Source organism: Hemitrygon akajei, chromosome 6, assembly GCF_048418815.1.
Source record: "Hemitrygon akajei chromosome 6, sHemAka1.3, whole genome shotgun sequence".
NCBI classification, from domain to species: domain Eukaryota; kingdom Metazoa; phylum Chordata; class Chondrichthyes; order Myliobatiformes; family Dasyatidae; genus Hemitrygon; species Hemitrygon akajei.
This window is the reverse complement of record NC_133129.1, coordinates 48,111,520-48,131,747: the sequence shown is the minus strand read 5'-3', so window position 1 is coordinate 48,131,747 and position 20,228 is coordinate 48,111,520. Positions and strand designations below refer to the sequence as shown.

At 41.4% G+C, this 20,228-nt stretch overlaps 1 protein-coding gene across 2 annotated transcripts; it reads left to right on the top strand.

The window, feature by feature from the left end:
- Nucleotides 1–2,709: 2,709 nt before the first annotated feature.
- Nucleotides 2,710–19,874, top strand: LOC140729059 (hsp90 co-chaperone Cdc37-like 1). 2 transcript variants are annotated; one of them, XM_073048340.1, is made up of 8 exons: nt 2,710–2,961; nt 4,601–4,882; nt 6,789–6,891; nt 10,887–11,002; nt 13,928–14,050; nt 15,381–15,548; nt 16,113–16,184; nt 18,022–19,874. In XM_073048340.1, the coding sequence occupies exons 1-8, from the start codon at nt 2,749–2,751 to the stop codon at nt 18,127–18,129; spliced, it is 1,185 nt and encodes a 394-aa protein (XP_072904441.1). In that variant the 5' UTR covers nt 2,710–2,748; the 3' UTR covers nt 18,130–19,874. The 2 variants fall into 2 exon arrangements, with proteins under 2 accessions (XP_072904441.1, XP_072904440.1); XM_073048339.1 differs by lacking the exon at nt 16,113–16,184.
- Nucleotides 19,875–20,228: the final 354 nt, after the last annotated feature.

The window sequence follows — 20,228 nt, the reverse complement described above, 5'->3', positions numbered from 1 at the left end:
CATTCCTTTCCAATGCTCAAGAAGGGCCTTGGCCCAAAACTTCAACTGTTTACTCATTTCCACAGATGCTGCCTGACCTGCTGAGTTCCTCTAGGATTTTGTGTGCATTGCTTTGGATTTCCAGCGTCTGTATACAGACTTTCTCATGTTTATGATAAACTATACCTAATGTAGGTAGCTGGTTGGAGAATCAGAAAAGTGGTGATGAAGATGTGTGTGAGTAGATTACAGGGAACTAAGTAAATAAATGACAGATTGAGATTCCTAAGAGAGCTAGAATGGACTTGATGGGTCAAATAGTCTCCTACATTGTTACAGAATAAATATGGAAAAAGCCTTGAGTGAGAACGTAGTGAAAGTTGACACAAAACGTAAAAAGTTTTTGTCTGCATCATCCTTGCTTCTCATTGCTGAATGTTCTCAAATAATCAAAATGCAGAGTAAAGCTGAAAATGATAATATACAAAAAATTGTCAAAAAAGCAACAATATTCTTTGAGTGTGAAGAGTAAAATATAAGCTAGAATTTATCCTGGTAATGCTTAATGCACTTAATTGTTATAACTGAGATATTTTATGAATATTACTTACCATTAAATTTGTCGCAGCTCATTGGCACATTGTGAAATAATCTGCACATTCCTCTTACAGGATATGCAATCCTGCATTGTTGTTGTTATTAACTCTGCCTTGGTTAGCACTTGGTATTACTATGGTCACAGACTTAAACCTCGTTCTGCAGCAGGAGTTTGTTTGTTTCAGTCTCAGCAAATCAGCATGACCCACGAGAACAAGATGAATGATAGATTTCATGTCTGATCAGCACTACGTTACCAGAGGAGAAAGGTGACAAATGCAGATAACACCATGGGAGGTTTATTTTCACAAAAGCTATATAATCTAGACTTGACAGAAGCCATGAATTTGGTACTCTCTCCTAGATATGAAGTATCTGAAAATTCCTGAGCTGCAGTCATACTTGTTATTGAACTAAGCAGGAAGGTTGCATCAGACATTAAAACTGCAGTGTAATCAAGCATTGGTACAGCAATGCAGCAAGTGATTTAGGCAGTGAACTCCGATTATTCAGCAGTGTTCAGGTATTTTGCTGTCTGAAGATACAATAGGAAAGGTACAATTGCCTAATTTTGCTTTGTCAACACTTTCATCCAGTTCAATTGTAGATCAAAGAGGAAACATATTAGATAAATCTTCATCCTAATACCAGCACCAATGCCTGGACTAACTCAGATTTACCCTCAGAAGTCCCATTTAGGGTAGATGATCTTAGTAGTTAGTAGTCTTTTTACCCAGGGTGGAAATGGCAAATATGAGAAGTCAGAAGTTTAAGATGAAAGAGAGCAAGTTTAAAGCGTGCAAGGTAAGTTTTCGTGACACATTGAGTGGATTGTGTTGTGAGGGGAGGTGACGGAAACAAATATGATAGCAAAACTTAAGAAGCACTTGGACAGCTGCTTGCACAGGCAAGGTATGGAGAGATATAGATTATGTGCAGGCAAGTAGGATTATTTTGAGTGGCCGCATGGCTGGCACTGACATGCAGGCTGAAGGGTTTGTCATTTGCTGTATTCTTCTGTCTCCTATTTCCAATATTTTTTTCATGATAGCTTTGACAGTGTGAAAGATTGAGGTTGAGGGTACCACAGTAATTCTGCATGTCCACACAGAGCACTCGAAATAAAGTTGCCAGCAGAAGACAGAGCCAGGAAACATTTTGTGTGAGCAATGTGCCACCAGTAATCTGGTGGCAACTAGGGCAATTGTTGCAAAACTATCTTGTTACACCTGTGAATCCACAAATGGAATTGTGTGTGCAGTTTTGCTCTCCTCATGTTAGGATGTTCTTTTCATGTAATGAGTGCAAAGAAAGCTGATTGACCTGAGATGGCAGAGCTGATGAATGAGAAATTGGGTTGGTTAGACCTATAGCCTAATTGGACACAGGGAGGATGATCCCTATGGCTGGAGACTGTGCAGTCAAAGCTTTCCATTGGGTGGTAAATTTGTTCTTCTATCTAGCTGTTATAAGACTACTGAATTAGTGCAATAAGATGGACTCCTGATCTCATAATCCACATTATGAACTTGCACCTTACTGTTTATCTGCACTTTCTCTGTAAGTTTATTCTATATTGTTTTAGTTGTACCTTGTACTACCTAAATGCACTGATGTAATTAATCTGAATGAACAGAAGCATCAATATCCACCCCCCCCCCCCCGTACCTCAATACGTGACAATTTGTATATAAGATGTTGAAAGGATCAAGGACAGAGGGGGAAGGTGGGACCATTGGATTGAAACGAATGATTGGCCACTGGGGTGTTGATTGATATCCTACGCTGCCAGAGGTGCATCCGTCGGTGGCCGCGGGGTTGGTTGCAAACTGCACATTTCCAAGGCAACAATCTGTTGCACCATCTGAGCGTGCTGAGTAGTAGTATCTCCCGAAACGTCCACAGTTCCTCACCCCCCCACAGATCATGCTTGACTTGCTCAGTTCCTGCAGCAGATTGTTGCTTCTGATTCTCGTGTCGGCAGCTGATACTTGGTGCAGAGGACGAAGCGGAACCTTAGCCTTGCCCACAACCAGGAGACAGCATTCCACAGCAGCTCCTGCCCCTCTCTGCGAGTTTGCGGCCGGTGGTGCCAGCTGCATCGCTTGCATTCCGATCATGTGTTAACTCCGCGCCACGTGATACACAGCCGGGCCGGTGACGCGTCACGTGATGCGAACGTTCACTCAAGTGCCTGACGCAGGCGCGGTCACGTGCTCCGGCCGCTTTGTTACACCGGGCGGCGGGCGGGCGCGCAGGGAGCGGCCGAAGATGATGGAGTATCAGGCTGGTTTTCCCGGCGCCGCTTCCGATAACGACGGCGAGGAGGAAGACGAGGGCGGAGAAAAATATAGACTCCTCCCTGGGGTAGCGTGGCGGAGCCAGGTTGGTCCTGGCAGTCACTAGTTTGCCCTAGCGGCCGGCCCGCATTATACGGGGGTGGGGGGAGAGGGGTAGAGCCTCTGGGTGAAGAGTGGGGGGCTTTACTGCGAAGGGAGCGCCCAGCAGGAGTACGGGGGAAAGGGAGTATAAATAGAGTAGACCATCTTTTTTCCCCCAGGGTGGAAATGTCAAATATTGAAGATCACAGTTTTAAGGTGAGAGAGGTTAGGCTTAAAAGGGTAGGCACTTTTTTTTTAACGTAGAGAAAGGTGGGAGCCAAGAACGAGCTGCTACAACAAATGGTTAAAGCAGATATGAAAGCGATATTTAAAGGCATTCAAACAAACACGTGAACAGGCAGGTAATGGTGGAATGTAGACCATGTTCAAACAGATGCAATTAGTTTAGTTTGTCATTGTGCTTGGCACAAACATGGTGGCTGAAAGGTCTTTTCCTGTACTGTACACTTCTGTTAGCTTGTAAGGTGGTGGTCTATGGTAGAGGTCATGGGGTTGGTGATGTAAGTAAATAATTGCAGATACTTGGTGCCGGTGGCAGATCGGGTGTCAGTTACGGAGACTTTTTCTTGTGTAGTGTCAAGGCTCTTGAAAGTTGTTGGAGTGAATCTCATCTAGGCAACTGGAGAAGTGCTCTTGAGTTATGAAAACTAAAGTGTGATAAGAGGAGAGTCGTCCAGCCTCTGATAGCTTCAGTGTTTGAGGCTGAGGTACTAAATGCCAGCAGTAGATATTTTAATTTGCATTCCTGTCTCTTGGTGCTCTTGTGAAAATGTCATTATCTGCCACTTTTCTAGCTTGCACACTTCCTTATGTGTCTTGCTGGTTTCAGTTAGCTAAGAAGTTTGATCATTTCTGATCAGCGATGAATATTTCCACTTTTGGAAAGATTGATGAAGCTGTTGTAGATGGTAGGTTTTGGGTATCACCCCAGGGAACTCCTTCACTGATGTCCCAGGGCTTCTATAACTGATTCACAACCACCTTCCTTAGTGCCAAGTATGAATCCCAACAATAGGGATTTTCATTTGTGAGGGTGGTGACTCATCTTGCTTCTGAAACTCAGCTCTTTAGTCCATATTTGGACCAAGGCTGTGGTGAGGCCTGGGTAGCCCTGGTGAAATCCAGACTGGGCTTTGGTGAATGAGTGCAACTTGATAGCAGCAGCCTCTTCTATCTGTTCACAGATCTTTTGAGAGTTGACTGGTGAGTTGGTAATTAGCCAGAATAGGGCATGTGTGGCAGTAGTCCAAGTTGTCAGGTAGGTGCCAGTATTGTTATAGGATTTGAGCAGCTTGGTGAGAGGTACAACTAATGGCTAGAGCAAAGGTTTTCATCACTAGAGTAAGGATATTGCCTGCTCTTGGCTTTTGGTTATTACCAATGCTTCTGCCTGATTCTTGACATCAAGGGTAAAACGAATTAGCTGTAAGCTGGCATTGAGAAGGTTCTTACTGGGTTTGACCCACTTTGGGAACTCCTGGTAAAGTTGACTTGAACACAAGCATTACTGGTCCATTGTGCTGTAAAACTATTTGATTGTTTTTTTGTGTGTCTTTGCCTACTCCATGCTGTGTGGGACATTTGTCCCTTGATACTTATGGGCAATGCCTCCTACATTCTAGGTGTGCACTGGTGGTGTGGAGAGTGTTTGTCACAAGGAGCAGGAGTTGATGAAGAAGACAGTGGAGTGCAGATGGAAGCTGGCTGAAGCTCAGCAGAGACTTTGCAATTTGGAGCTGCACAACTCTGAGTCTTTGGAACAAGAGCGTGCCAAAGCACAGACTGAATACTGGGAGTTGAAAAAGAAAGAGGATGAATGGAGGCAAAAGGAAGAAGAGCTGATCTGGAATGAGAGAATGAGTTCGTGGAATATTGATACAGTCAGTAAAGAAGTATTTAATAAGGTACTGTGTTTCCAGCATTAATCATAATTCAGAGTTGTTACTGGACAAATGTAGAGAACATTAGTTCAAATCCAACACTAACCTCTACACTCCTTACCCAAAACTGAATACAGTTATAAATGATTTACAACTGGTAATATTGAAGCGTGAAAGTCCAACTGGTCCCTTTTTTTTGTGATGAAAGGATGGTGATATCCTTGCCCTCTGAATATTTTGTGGCCCTGCTCACAATGCATGCAGTGGTTTAAAATTGCAAGCTATTCTGCAATACACAGAAACATAGAAAAACTACAACACAATACAGGCCCTTTGGCCCACAAAGTTGTGCCGAATGTGTCTCTACCTTAGAAATTACTAGGCTTACCTATAGCCACCTATTCTTCTAAGCTCCATGTACCTATCCAGAAGTCTTAAAAGACCCTATTATATCCGCCTCCACCATCGTTGTCGGCAGCCCATTCCACGCACTCTCCACTCTGCATAAAAGATTCCACCATCTCGTGCTGGGCAATAATCAAAAAGAAAAGAAAAGGACTCATTGGGTGATCTGTTATCTCCATTCAGTGTTTTGTGAGTATGGGTGGTGGAGAATGTTGAAGAGCTGAAATTGATTTAATCTGTGTGGTTACATTAGTTGGTTTTGCTTGTCCACACAAAGTTTGCTTGTGATCAAGTTATTGTTTTCAACACTGAGGCTTTGGGCCACTATACCATTTTCAGTATTGGATGCACCCACATTTACCACCAATATTTATCAGGTGGATCTTTGTGTATTAAGTGTTTGCAATGAAACCACAGGGTGTCCATTCAGAACCACCATGATCACTTTAGAATTTTTGGGCTGCTATTTGGCCCTCAATAACCAAGAAGCTGTTACTGTTGCCATAAATACACAGGTTGGCTAACCCTTATTTGAAATGCTTGGGGCCGAAAGTGTTTCGGATTTTTTCAGACTTTGGGGTATATAATGAGACTGGGGTCACTAGCGTTTCAGATGCTGAATTTGTGTACTACCGGTAAGCAGTCTCTGTCTTGTACTTGTTCATCACACTTAACAGTAAAAAAAAATTATTATATGCCATTAATGAAACTGTGTGTACAGAGTAACAAAAGCAGCACACTAGAGGGAGAATACCTGAATCAGCTGTTGGACAACAAGCAAGGGCAGCCTTTCAGTCTCCACCTACGATGCTGTGTTTTGATTAAAAGGTTACAGTTCACTTTTCTTTTAGGTTTTATGAAGGTATAAAAACAATCAGCATTGTAGACTTGTTCTGCTATTAGATTTTCATCAGCAACGATCCTTACAAACTCATCAATGAATTTCTCTGTTGCTTTATGATCAGCAGACGCAAAATCTTTTTTTTTAAATACTAAGTCCTTAATTTAATGCGGTGCCTTTTGAAATTCTGAAACCAGCCTGCTGAATATTCACAATTACATTCAATAGTCAGTTCAGGATTATAGATATTTGCTTGTTTTATGATCAGCATACCATTTAAGTGGCATACATTCACACCACTGACAAATCTATTCTTTCAATACACAAGATCTTAATTTTTCACTTTATACAGTACTTTTCATTAATTTCTGTTCATTATGTATGTGAGGTCAATTCTCACAACCATCTGGGGCATGTAGACTTGCACATTGCCCGGGAACCTTCCCAGTGCCTTGTGGAATTTTCTATTTGTGACATTTTTTTGGCAGAGCTCAAAAAAAAGTTTGCGGGTGAGAGGTACTCAACCTGTACTAACGTTTCACCTGGAACGAGGGGAAACATGTTTTTCTTGTTTGAGTTGTAAGTGTGTTGACAAGACGTGCATTTTTTGGGTGGAAAATGGAAGGAAATAAAATGCTCCGTGCTGTTTGCGTTCTTTATGCTTTTTATTTTGTTTTAAAATAGTGTGTGATCAACAAAAGTACAAAATGTAAAGAAGTAGAGGAAGACAAATATGGAAAAAATGCAACATTTGCACAGAAATACGAACAACAGATCAGGCACTTTGGTAAGTGGACAGCTTTTTAGAACCAGATTAGGTACACCACATAATCAAAAAAGCAAAAATGTAAGATTTGTTCCCTGTACCCATATGCTGCTTAAACCTGTTTAGTGTTTCTGACACTTTCTGTTTCTAATGTCTCCTTTCCAGCACCTGTGACATTTAGATTTTCTCACATGGAAAGAAATAATTTCTGCTTAAACAGACCATATGATATAGGAGCAGAATTAGGCCATTGGTCCACTGAGTCTGCTCTGCCATTTCATCATAGCTCATTTATTATCCTTCACAACACTATTCTCCTGCCTTTTCCCCATAACCTTTGATGTCCTCACTAATTAAGAACCTATCAATTTCCAGTTTAAATATACCCAATAACATGGCCTCCACAGCTGCTCATAGAAACCAATTCCACAGATTTACTACCTTTTGGCTAAAGAAATTCCTTCTCGTCTCTGTTCTAAATGGGCATTCCTCTATTCAGAGGCTTTGCCCACTGGTCCAAGACTCGCCCACTATAAGAAACATCCTCTCCATATCCAATCCATCTAGACCTTTCGCTATTCGATGAGTTTTAGTGAGATCTCTCCTCATTCTTCTAAACTCCCAGTGAGTACAGGCCCAGAGTCATCAAGCGCTCCACACATGTTAACCCTTTCATTCTCAGAATCATTCTTGTTAATCTTCTCTGGACCCTCTCCAGTGCCAACGCATCTTTTAGATAAGTGTCCAAAACTATTCACAGCACTCCAACTGTGGTCTGACCTATAAAGTCTCAGCTTTACATCCTTGCACTTGTATTTTAGTCCTCTCACAATGAGTGCTAAGATTACATTTGCCTTCCTTACTACAGACTCAACCTGCATGTTAACCTTTAGGGAATCCTGCACAAGGACTCCCTAGTCCCCTTACACCTTTGATTTTTGAATTTTCTCTCTGTTTAGAAAAAGTCTATGCTTTTATATCTTCTACCAAAGTATATGACCATATACTTCTCTACACTGTATTCCATCTGCCACTTTGCAGATTCTCCCAATCTAAGTCATTCTGCAGAGTCCCTGCTTCCTCAACTCTACCTGCCCCTCACCTACTTTTGTATCATCAGCAAATTTGGCCACAGATCCATCAATTCCATCATCCAAGTTGTTGACATATAACGTGAAAAGTGGTGTCAATACTGACCCTGAAGGAGCTTGTCTCTTATCCTGTTAAACTGCCTCGTGTGCAGAACCTTGTCAAAGGCATTCTGGAAATTCAATAAACAACTTCCACTGACTCTTGTTTGTCCTGCTTGTTATTTCCTCTATGAATTCCAACAGATTTGTGACGCAAGATTTTCCCTTCAAGGAAATCATGCTGAGTTTGGCCTACTTTATCATGTTCCTCCAAGTACCCTAAAACCTCCTACTTAACAATGGATTCCAACATCTTCCTATCCACTGAAGTCAGGCTAATTATCGTAGAGCTTTCTTCTGCCTCCCTCCCTTCTTGAAGAATGGAGTAACAATTGTAATTCAATGGCAAATGAGAGGAATCTGCAGATGCTGGAAATCCAATCAACACACATGAAATGCTGGAGGAAATCAGCAGTCCAAGCAGCATCTATGGAAAAGAGTACTGTCGATGTTTCAAGCCATGACTAGAGAAAGAAGGATGAGGAGTAGGAGTTAGAAGGTGGGGAGAGGGGAGGAAGAAAAACAAGGTTATAGTTGAAACCAGAGGGCAGTGAGTGATGAAGTAAAGAGCTGGGAAGTTGGTGAAAGAGATATGGGGGTGGAGAATGGGGAATCTGATAGAGGACAGAAGGCCAATGAAGAAAGAAGAGGGAGGAGCACCAGACAGAGGAGATGAATGAGGGAAACGGGAATAGAGAAGGGGCTGGGGAAGGGGGAGAGGGAGGCAATTACCGGAAGATCGAGAAATTGATGTTCATGCCATCAGGTTGGAGGCTACCCAGATGGAATGTAAGGTGTTGTTCCTCCAACTTGAGTGTGGCCTCATTGCAACAGTAATGGAGGCTATGGACTGACATGTCAGAATGGGAAGTGGAAGTAAAATGGGTGGACACTGGGACATCTCACTTTTTCTGCTGGGTGGCACATGGATGCTTGGCAAAGCAGCCTCCCACTCTACGTCAGGTCTCACTGATATACAGGAGGCTACACCAGGAGCACTAGATACAATAGAGGACCCGAAGAGACAGAGGTGAAGTGTCACCTCACCTGAAAGGACTGTTTGGGGCCCTGAATAATAGTGAGGGAAGAGGTGTCGGAGTAGGTGTTGCATGTTCTGCTTGCAGGGCTAAGTGCCAGGAAGGAGATGAGTAGGGAGGGATGAATGATCAAGGGAGTCACGTAGGGTGTGATCACTGCAAAAAGTGGAGGGGGAGGGGAGAGAATGATGTGCGTGGTGGTGGGATCCCTTTGAAGATGGCTGAAGTTATGGAGAATTATGTGGCAGAGCCTAGTAGGTGATAACAAGAGGAACCCTATCCCTTGTGGGTTGGCGGGAGGATGGGGTGAAGGTTGAAGTGTGTGAAATGGTTGGTGATGGAGGAAGGTAGGCCCCTTTCTCACCTTATCTCCTTACCTGCCCATCAGCTCCCTCTGGTGCTCCTACCCTTTTCTTCCATGGCTTTCTGTCCTCTTTTATCAGATTTCCCCCTTCTCCAGCCCTGTATCTCACCAATTAACTTCCTGGCTTTTTAATTCACCCTTCCTCTCCCCTTCCCAATTTCACCTTATGTTTCTTCTACCCTCCCCCACCCTCTAACTCTGACTCCTCATTTTGTTTTCTCCAGTCCTGATGAAGGGTCTCCACCTGCAACATCGACTATACTCTTTTCTGTAGATGCTGCCTGGCCTGCTGATTTCCTCCAGCATTTTATGTTGCTGACATTTGTAATTTTCCATTCTTCTGGAACCATTCCAGAATCAAGTGATTCTTGAATGATGATTACAATTGCCTCCACAATCTCTTCAGCTGCCTGTTCCAGAACACTGGGTGTAGACAGTCTGGATTTCAACTTCCCAAGCATCTTCTCTTTAGAAATAGCAGCTACACTCTCAAAGTTCTGGCATTCTGCTATTGTCTTCCACAGTAAAGACTGATGCAAAATACTTATGTTTGTCATTTCTTTGTCCCCAATGACTACCTCTCCAATACATTTTCCAGCAGTCCAATATCCACTCTTGCATCTTTTACTCTTTGTTTGTCAGAAAACACTTTTGATATCCTTTTATATTGTTGGGTAGTTTGCCTTCATATTTCATCTTTTCTCTTTATGGCCTTTTTAGTTGCCTTCTGTTGGTTTTTAAAAACTTCCAAATTTCTCCCACTTCCCATTTCTTTTAAATGCTTCTGAATCCTCTAATCTCCAACGCTGCACACCCTACTTGCACTTGCCTCCACCAAGTGCCTAAGAGATTGTTATGATGCAACTGCCAAAAATTTCCAAAAGGCCACGAGCTTTTTTTAAACCTCGCGCTGCTTCTCCAATGAACAACATTTCGCAATGATTGTGGTCTGCTGGCGGTCCTGGGCTGCAGCCTTTCTCCATTTAGATGACAGCAATTTCACACAAGATGTCTGTTGCTGTGGTGAAAATCCATGGCAAAGAAAGTACGTATCATTGGTACAGTAGTTGCACGGTTAACTAACTTGGAAGCTATCTGTTCTGGCTTATTGGAAGGATAGCGTCACTCTCAAATGCTGCTGTGCGCAAATTCTTCCCCAAGTCAGTTACATCTGAAATTGGAAGTGTGCCACTGTTCCATTTTCACTGGTTCTAAATCCTAGAAATGTCTTTGTAGCTTTATGTCGGAGTCTGCAACTTGTGAAATGAAGCAGACCAAGGTGATGCTGAACCACCATCACCTGGAAGGAAATTATAGCTATTGATAATACAAGTTTGTCAGATTTAATTGCCTATTTTCTTAAGTGTAATTTTCACATTGGCTATGGCAGAAAGGTGGAATAAAATATATTTTTCCTCCATCTAGGCATGTTGAAGCGTTGGATTGACAGTCAGAGATACTTGTCAGATCACCCCCACCTAGTTTGTCAAGAAACTGCTAATTATTTGATAAAGTGGTGCTTTCATTTAAAAGAGGAGGAGGTAAGGTTGAAAGGAATTGATGCCCTTCAAAAATGTAGGGTTTGTTTTGGGCTATCTTCAGTTTCTCTAGGCTGTGGGGAGAGTGTTTATGCGTGGAGTGAGATATAACCCACTTTCAATTTAGAGGCATACACATCTTGCTTAATAAAAACCAAGATACTGGAAGTGGAAAGGGAACCAATGCTTGAGCTGATTTGGTAAATCATTGATCATTTCACACGCAAATACATTGAGTTAGTGTGAAAAGAAAACAATAACAGAATGGTGAATTCACTGCTGCAATTATGGAGAAAGTACAGAGCAGGTACTTAATTAGATACAAGGACGATGATGGCTAAGAGCAGGGGTAGGCAACCTATGGCCCGTGAAGGTATTTTGACCAGCCCGCAAGCGATTTTCTCTCCCCCCCCCCCCCATTCTGAGTGTTTTACGCAACCACACTGATGGACATGCATGACGTCTTGTTACACTGGCCCCAGATTCCGTTTGTTCCAAACCAAACACTGGTATATACGAATGATGGGAAGGCAGACTACCTTATTAATATATATTAGATACTCTCCGTGCATGCGCAGGTTTTCAGATGGGATCATTCAAATTTGTAAACAGAAACAATGTCACTGTTTTAACAAGAAATCCACGCTAAATATCCAGATATTTACATGCGCTACGATACTTGTTGAATAGCTCGCGTTTCAAAATAAAATGGAAGAAAAAAAATTCCAATGGCAACGAATGCAAAACACAGGAAGGTAGACACTGAGTGCCAACATTTCCAAGACAGTTGGACACGAGATTACTTCTTCATCGAGCAGTTTGTCTCATTTGCCTAGAAAATGTTGCTGCGAAGAAGGTGGCAAATATCAGGCAACATTACGAGACCCGCCATAGTGGAAATTTTAACAAGTTTACTGGGCAAGCAAGGAAAGATAAAGTTTAGCGAATGAAAGCTAGTTTCGGAAAGCACGTCATTTTTTTTGCCAAGAAAAGCAGTGAAAATGAAGGAAGTACCTGTGCCAGCTCTGAAGTCTCAAAACGTATTGCAGAAAAGATGAAGCCTTTTACAGATGGAGAGTTTGTCAAAGAATGTTAACGGGCAGTGGCGGATATTGTTTGTCCTGAAAAGAAATCTTTATTTGCATCTATCGGCCTGTCAGCAACAACGATCACATGGCGAGTTGAAGAAATGTCAGCAGATGTTTAAAAATTGTGGGAGTACCAGCTTCAAAAAGGAAATTGTGCACATTTTCCCACTTTTCAAAAAAAGTAAAGCAAAAGATCCGGGCATTTTTGTGAATATGGTCCAAGAATTGAGAAAAGAGTTTTCATCTCATTTTGCTGATTTTTTTTGCTTGCATGCAAATGAGTTCAAGCTGTTTGCTTCTCCATTTGATGTGGAAGTAGACACTGCATCAGAAATTTTTCAAATGGAATTGATTGAGATGCAGTGTGATTGAAATTTCATTCTGAAGATGTGTCAGTGCTTGACTTCTATAGAAAATATATTCATTCAACTGGGAAGTGTCCTAACTTAGTAGACCATGCAAAAAAGATGGCATCATTGTTTGGCAGCACTTGCCTATGTGAGCAATTATTTTCAATAATAAAGCACACCAAGAACCATTTGAGAACAAGATTGACTGATGCCCATCTGGATAATGTCTTGCTCTTGGCATCACCAAGTCTGACACCCAGTATTGAGAAGCTTTCAAGCAACAAGCAGCATCAAGTTTCACATTGATTTATCAACTGTTTGCATTAAAATTTTCTCTTTTTATTATACTTAATTTACCACCATTTACATGCATCATGTTCATACATTTTATATTTAAAGATTCTTTGTGTCCTTTTAATAGATTCAAAAGATGCCTTGATTGAAATAAATTACAACTAAACTGAGGTCTTTGATTACTAATTGGCATCGTTGGTTAAGCACAAATGATTTTCTAGCATGCATTATTCACTAATTTGAGGCAAAACATAACTAGATGTATTTAAATCGATAATTCTCATATTTCAAGTTTTTTACGGCATTTATCTGACTCACCGTCCGCTCATTAATACGTGATCCGGCCCATAGAGGCAAAAAGGTTGCTGACCCCTGGCTTAGATTGAGAGATCAAAAGTTTATCATGTCAAAAATGATCAACAATGCAATAGGAGCTAGGGCAAGGAATTTAACCTGGACCTAGGAACTTAAAGCTTTCAACTGTCTCCATCTTAGCATCATTGATAAAGATAGGTTGCAGTCTGCCCCACGTCCCGATTTGAATTTTTTTTTAGCTAAACAAAATAACTAGTTACTGCTATTAAGGGGAAAGGTGGTCTTAATACTATACCATTTGGTTGTCTGCCTCCTTCTGTGCTCAGACTCGTCTTTTTTTTGACATTTGGCCCACAGCAGCAGTTCACCTGCAAATATAGATTGAGCTGGAGCAGAATCTGACCACAGTGTATAAAGAGTAAAGTAGAGGGGCTAAGATGACAGCTTTGCGGGACACCAGTGTTAAGGGAGATTGTGGCAAAGATATAGTTGCCTATCTTTGCTGATAGCAGTCAGGAAATCAAGGATCCAATTGCAGAAGGAGGTTGTTAACTTCATGAAGAGTGATTTAACTGAAGCCCATTTTATTGGCATCTCCTACCAGTGAGATAGTGGGTTCTGAGTGATGCAAACCTTCTGCAAATGATGGAATTGTGTTGTTTTGGATTTCCAGCATCTGCAGACTTTCTCATATTAATGACCAATGGATTAGAGTTATTGGTAAACTAGCCAATCGCCTCACATGGTGAAAGTGCTCTTTAAGTGCAAAAGGAATGGAGCAATTTAACGTACAGTTTCTCCTTATTCTTGCTGTTACTGATTTCTGCATTAAATGTACTTTGCCTGTTCTCTGTTGTAATCTGGTCTTGTTCACTTTGCAGAAACAAGCACTGATGGAGCAAGTGGCACATCAGGCTGTCGTTATGCAGTTCATTATAGAACTGGGCAGAAGCCTTCAACAGGATCCCCGGGGCTGCTTCCGACAGTTTTTTGAAAAAGCAAGGGTAAGGTCATGACATAAATTATGTGCAGTCTAGAATAAACTTCTAGTCAGGATGGCAGCAAGCTGTGGTCTTCATTGACATCATGGCTCAGGCTTGTTTTTTCTTAATTTATTAAGGATGGTTTTGAGGGGAGAGAGAGGGAAGTTGGGGGTCAGATTATGGCTTAAGGACAGGGATGTGGAGTTAGAGGTCAGGCTGGAGTCTAGGCCTTCAAAGGCCAAAGACGTGGACAGGTGATGAAGGACGTCCCTGGATATCAGGCAGTCCTAGGATGGTGGGTCACTGGATCGGGCGTCCATGGAAGTGCAAGGTCCGGTCAATTGTTGAGTCCAGAATTCATGCCTGGAGTCTGAGATTCTGGCGTTGGCAAGTCCAGGGGTTGATACCAAAGATCAGAGCTGAAGGTCAGTTGAAAGTAGGAGACTGGAGGCCTGGGCCCTGTCCTGTCATTAGAGGACTCTGTGGGGATGGGAGGGAGGAAAGGGGCTTGTTTTGGTGTTGGTCTTGGCAGTGCATTGCACAACTGCTGTAAAATTTCCCAATTTCTATATTCATCATCATCAAGTGATGAAAGCCAAATGCCTTCATCACCTTGTCTACCTTTTCAGTTGTATTTATGATTTCCAGTGTCTGCAATACTTTGTGCTTAGATTTGCACTTGTTGAATTTGTTACTTCACTGGTGGTACAGCTGAAATTCTCTTAACAGGTCTTTTAGAAATTGAACAGTGCTGTAAACTTGAGTGTCCTTGGTGATATAACCTCCATGTAAATGAAAGTACAAAAAAATGCAGATGTTGGAAATGTTATATCTCTACTCCATGTAGCTTACTGAAGATGGTTTACATGTTACAACATGTTACTATTTTCTACAACACAGGCCATTCAGCCTATCTAGTAACTGCCAGTTCTCAACATGTCCAACAGTACTGTTCACCTTTTCTCTTTGTAATATTCCATTTCGTGTTCACATTGCCTCTGTCACCACTTGGTTTTCCTGCCTCCCGCCTATCAGGAGCCAATTAACAAACATATTTGGGATGTGAGGGGAAACTGGAGCATTTGGAGGAAACCTGGCCCCAGGAGTAATTTGTTTCTGTTTAGAATCTCCGGCAGTTAAATCACAATGTTCAGTCTATTCCATCCATGCTTGATAATTACTCAAGTCGAGCAAATAAGAACTAATCCATCTGCTTAAACCTTTGTCTACTCTTCCCTGAAAGATGCAGCCTCTCAATGTTCCCTCTTGTATGTTGGCCATTGCAATCCTAAGCTGAGTTGCTCAAGGTAACATTCGTTTTTCTCACTGGCTTGCTTCACCCTGTACAAAGATAGCCGAAGAGGGATACATGGACGCCTTTAACGCTGAACTAGCAGCATTCATCCAGCGGGTACGAGAATTTGCCGATACGGTGCCACTACAGAAAACAGCCCAACACCAGAATCACTTGGATGCTCGTGGTCGGTATCCTGTGGAGGTGTTCGAGTCTTTGCCACAGGCAAGTACCTGCTCTTAGAAAAAAAAATCATGGATTCACTTTTGTTTTATTCGTCTGGCTACAAGTTTGTGATTAAAGCTCGTTTTTGCAAATATTGGAGTGTGGCTTGCTTTTGTGAATGAGTTGATGTCTATTTGAACAGGTCTTGTTTCTGGGGATATAGCTCTGTGCCTACTGTTGTTAACCAGCTTCCCATTTTCCTTCATTGCCTCCAGTATTTGGGGAAATATCTGGCCCATAAAGTGCCAAACCATTGTCTTTCAGCTCCTGAGCCAGTTTTGGGCTCAGCTTGCTGTCTATAGAGGGCCTCTGTTGCTCTGATCAGTCAACTGTGTGTGACCATGTCAAAAGCCCTGCCAAAATCAATGTTGGATCCACACTCAGCCATCACTAATGTGCTTAGATTATCAGATATTTCTTGCAACTTGCTGATGCAAAATTTCAAAATCCTATGCTCCCAGCCCACCAACACCCCCCCCCCCCCCCCAAACAAAGCCTTTGGCAAATGGAATTCAGGGACGAGCTCTAGAGTCTTCTTTATAATGAGTTCTATCTGCCTTCCAGGAGCTCAAATGGTGTTTCCAGTTGCAAGATGTCCACATTCTCCAGAATGTGCTTAGCAACATGAACCCTCAGGTATGTCTTACAACATCTGTCCCTTTCTAAGTTCTGATCAAGTCTTGAAAGGTCCTCCATCTTTATTTTCATCCCTCCTACTTTGTCTCTTTACAAAACCGTTTACAAGACAGATGAGGCACAGACAACCCCTACCAGCTTGCCTTCTTTTCAAAAGCCTTTCATCATTGGAGAGGACTAGGGACCTACCACATTGTTCTATGCTGGGCAAAGCCAGAGCTTCCCAGGGGACAACAGTGGGGATATGTGACAATGTTCAGGCTTGATTTAATAAGTTACTTATACTGCATCTTCAGCAAGACCTACCATTAACTTTCAGCATAATCAGTGTTGCTACATATGACAGATGTACATGGTAAAATATCACTGAGCAGAAATTTAACAGCCAGCCAAAGGGTTATTGTGGCTACAGAAGTGTGTTGGAGGCTGGGTATTCCATGACATTTGGTCAATATTCTCTAACAACTGCAATAGGCATACAATACTTGATGGACTTGTTTTACTTGTCTGGTTAAGTATAACTCCAAACACACATGAATTTTTACACCACCCTGGGCCTTTACCCCATATTTCATCCTTTGCATTCTCTCCCTCCATCCAAGTGCCCATCCAGAAATTGCTCTGTAAAACCTGCCAGTTTGTTAACAGCAGTTCCAAAGACTTTGGGCCTGCTGCTTGCAAGGTTGAGAACAACTATGTTGCCTCCTTCAAATTTCCTTCCAAATTACACACCATCCTGACTTGAAAATAACTCTGCTGTGTATTGCTGAATTAAAATTCTGCCTGGTACCTTTGGAACACATTGTCAATAACCCTTCTAGTCAGTAGCCTTGCACATTACTCCCCATCCATTGATTTGGTCAAACTGAAACCCTGGGCTGCTATGAAATGAAGCTTTGTTTATGTAGGAATAACTTAACATTCTACTTACATTCATACTGGTTAGTTAATGCATTGTGTTTTTTTTTGGTCTCCATTTGAAGAAATTGTCTGTTCCAAATACAAGCCTTATTTGTAAATGGCAGTAAGATGGTGTGCACATGAAGGCTGCTGTGAGATTAAATCTGCTGTTGTGCCATGTGGCAGCACATATTGATGGATCACAGTTTGGAAAGCCAATGTTGTGCACCAAGTTGATGGCACTGTATGCTTTAAAGATTTACTGTAAGGACCTTTGAAATCGTCGTTGCAAACCCTAGATTCTGGTGTAGAGGACAGGTTTGAACTCTATTCAAATAGTCTGCCATTCCAAGTTGTTTTCCTTGCATTGATGTAATGTCTTTCCCATCCTTGGAATGTTCCAAAGAATATCAATGTGTCGCCACGTTCCGGAGCTCGCAGAACAAATGATTTGTGCATGGTAGAGTTCCCTCAGACACTGCGGTTCTGTTGTGTCTGCTGGTTGAAAGAGAATTGATATCCAAGAAAACTGGGTAGCTGTGCTTTTTGGATAACTCCTTGGGTTCAGTTTAATTTGCAGAGTGAACAGGATCACGGTATATCTCAAAGCTGAGGTGTGAGGTTGAGCCAGTGAGGCAAAGCATTTTATTCTGGTATTTTATTTAAAAATAGATATCGGCAGCCTAACAGCAACCTATTTCTCATGTTTCCCTATTTTAATTTCCATTCAAAGCCGAAATGATTTGTAACCTTTGACTCCGTTGTGGCCAGCAGGACCAAGTGGATCAGGAACCATTTTGAAAGCTTGGAAGCTTTCTCCTTGAGTTTGATTGCAAGCAAACGATTATGACTACTTCTTGTTTTGTCCCATTATTGTTCTGTACCTCCTGTGTAATGCCAACAGTCCTCTTGACCTTTTGATCCATTTCTATTTCAGGTTGCTGAACGATACTTGCAGCACTATATTGACGCTGGACTAAGGATCTACAGTACTCAAGAAGCCAAAGAGGAAAGAAATGAGGAGCCTAGAATGGACATATCATAAGCGTTTAGCAATAATGCTGCCTACTAGAAATATACATAAACATTTTCACTACAGTGGAAGAAAAACCGGCTATTTTTGTATGTAACTGGTAACTTGCCTGTTCGAATGCTGCACTTTATTCATCAGGAGTGTTTAAAAAAAGTTTTATTGAAACCTGAACTGTTGGCAGTATGAATTGGATGCTTAAGTGTCTTGATGCTGGCTGTTTTGGAATACAGTACAGGATTTGTGGATAAATGTTCTGTCCTTTCCCACCTGAGCTCAGACTATGATACCTACTGGGTAGATTCAACAGTTATCTACGGAAGGTTTTCCCTTCACCATTATTCTGATTAGGTTTCTTACAGGTGTCAAGTTCCTGACAACTGAGGCAGAGCATCCCTGTAGGAAATAATGTACTTAAAACCTATGTTTTAAGAGTAAAGGGAATTGTGCCTTTGACTTTAGCTGCAGGGCGTACATTTTTTTTAGTGCAAGCAATAAACGTGTTAAACGTGAACGGATTTCCCCACCCATCCTAATACTTCACTAATGTTAGTGGAATATTTTCACGACTATGTTATTTAAAATACACCATAATTTGGACAAATTGGCACCTGCCTGAAGCTTTATAAAATAAGAATTCATAGGAAACATAGGCACATTCAAAGCAAATCCAAATATACCAACTTCCCTTGTCTCTCAGCATTCATATTTGAATTTTAAGTTTGCTTGACAACTTGGCATACCTTGAGTTCTTATTCAGGAAATGTTTTGGTACCCGGAGTGCTAAAATGATGTTCCACTTTCATGAAAACAATGCTTTGGCTTTGGAGTCGATGCAGTCATGGTCTGACTGGCCCAGAATCTGTTCACTGCTCTGGGAAAGAACAGAGGGATGGGATGCATTCTTTAGAAATGAGAACAAACTACAGTTGCTGTGATGTACAGAGAATGTGCTTCAAGGCTTTTCGATTTGGTGTGAGTCAGTCTGATTTCATATCAAGTTGTGTGTAAACACTTTCAAATTAGCAGCACAATAATAAAAGTAGCTGTCCGCTTCTTGGTCCAGGGTTATCTGGATCACAGGAGCAGGATTAAGTAATTATTTTGCAAGGGCATAGTTTACTGAATGGTTTCCAATCAACCTGTAAATTACAATGAGCCTTGTTGTATATTTTAGGCCTCAAACAGTGAAATCTTGAAAATCAGGATAAATTTAAGGAGACTTCTACATTTCTGGCTGCTTGAAGCTGCAGTGATTTAGCAGAGGTAATCCATGGAAAAACACTGACATTTTGTGTTCTTGTGAATAAATGTACTGGCATTTGTGAAGAGTGAGTGAAACGAGTGTAAAGATATTGTTGATTGACAAATGAAACCTGTTACACAGGGGCACAGATGCTGCCTTGTGTCTGGCAATGCATACTCCATTTTGAAGAGCTTAAACCTGTAATACTGGACTGAGCTGCATTGTAAATTGGTGCCCATTGACTGCAGAGACTTGATTCCAAGTGATTGGTCTCTTTGTGGCTTCATTCAGTTCTCAGTTTAATCACCATTTATCATGTAATTGCTTGTGGATGTTTTTTTGCCAAATCTATTTACAAATCTGTATATGTGTGCTGCAAAACAGAAATGTGCACCTTTCTGGTAAGAATGCCGAGTGGTCACTTAGTTCTTGCACTGAGTTACTTACTATGCCTTTTAACAAGAGAATTAGTTGCTTGGTATGAATAAACATGAAAATAAGAGTTTTACCAAGACCCTTCATTTTCCACTAAATCATCTCTGATCAGGATTTTAAATAACATGCCTAAGAAGGGATTATTTGAGCATTGAAACTGGATTGACATCATTTATTTTCTTTTCCATTAGTATATGGTTACAAGTAATTCTGAATTGCTTGGAATGATCAGTACAACATCTTAGGACATGCATTAAAATGATATTAATTAAATTACTAAAAATGACTTATTTGAGTAGCCCTTTATGCAGTCTGATGGCTCCTTTTCATTTATCTTTGTGAATCTTAGTAACTTTAGCCACTCATCTTTTTTGACTTGATTATACCTCTCTAAATGTCTTGCACAAATTCCCAGGATCCATATTCCTACTTG

Coding starts and splice junctions, on each gene's coding strand:
- LOC140729059 (XM_073048340.1), top strand. CDS start 2,749: ATGCGAACGTTCACTCAAGTGCCTGACGCAGGCGCGGTCACGTGCTCC. Junction 2,962..4,600: donor GGGTAGCGTGGCGGAGCCAG/GTTGGTCCTGGC, acceptor CCTACATTCTAG/GTGTGCACTGGTGGTGTGGA. Junction 15,549..16,112: donor TGTTCGAGTCTTTGCCACAG/GCAAGTACCTGC, acceptor TCTGCCTTCCAG/GAGCTCAAATGGTGTTTCCA.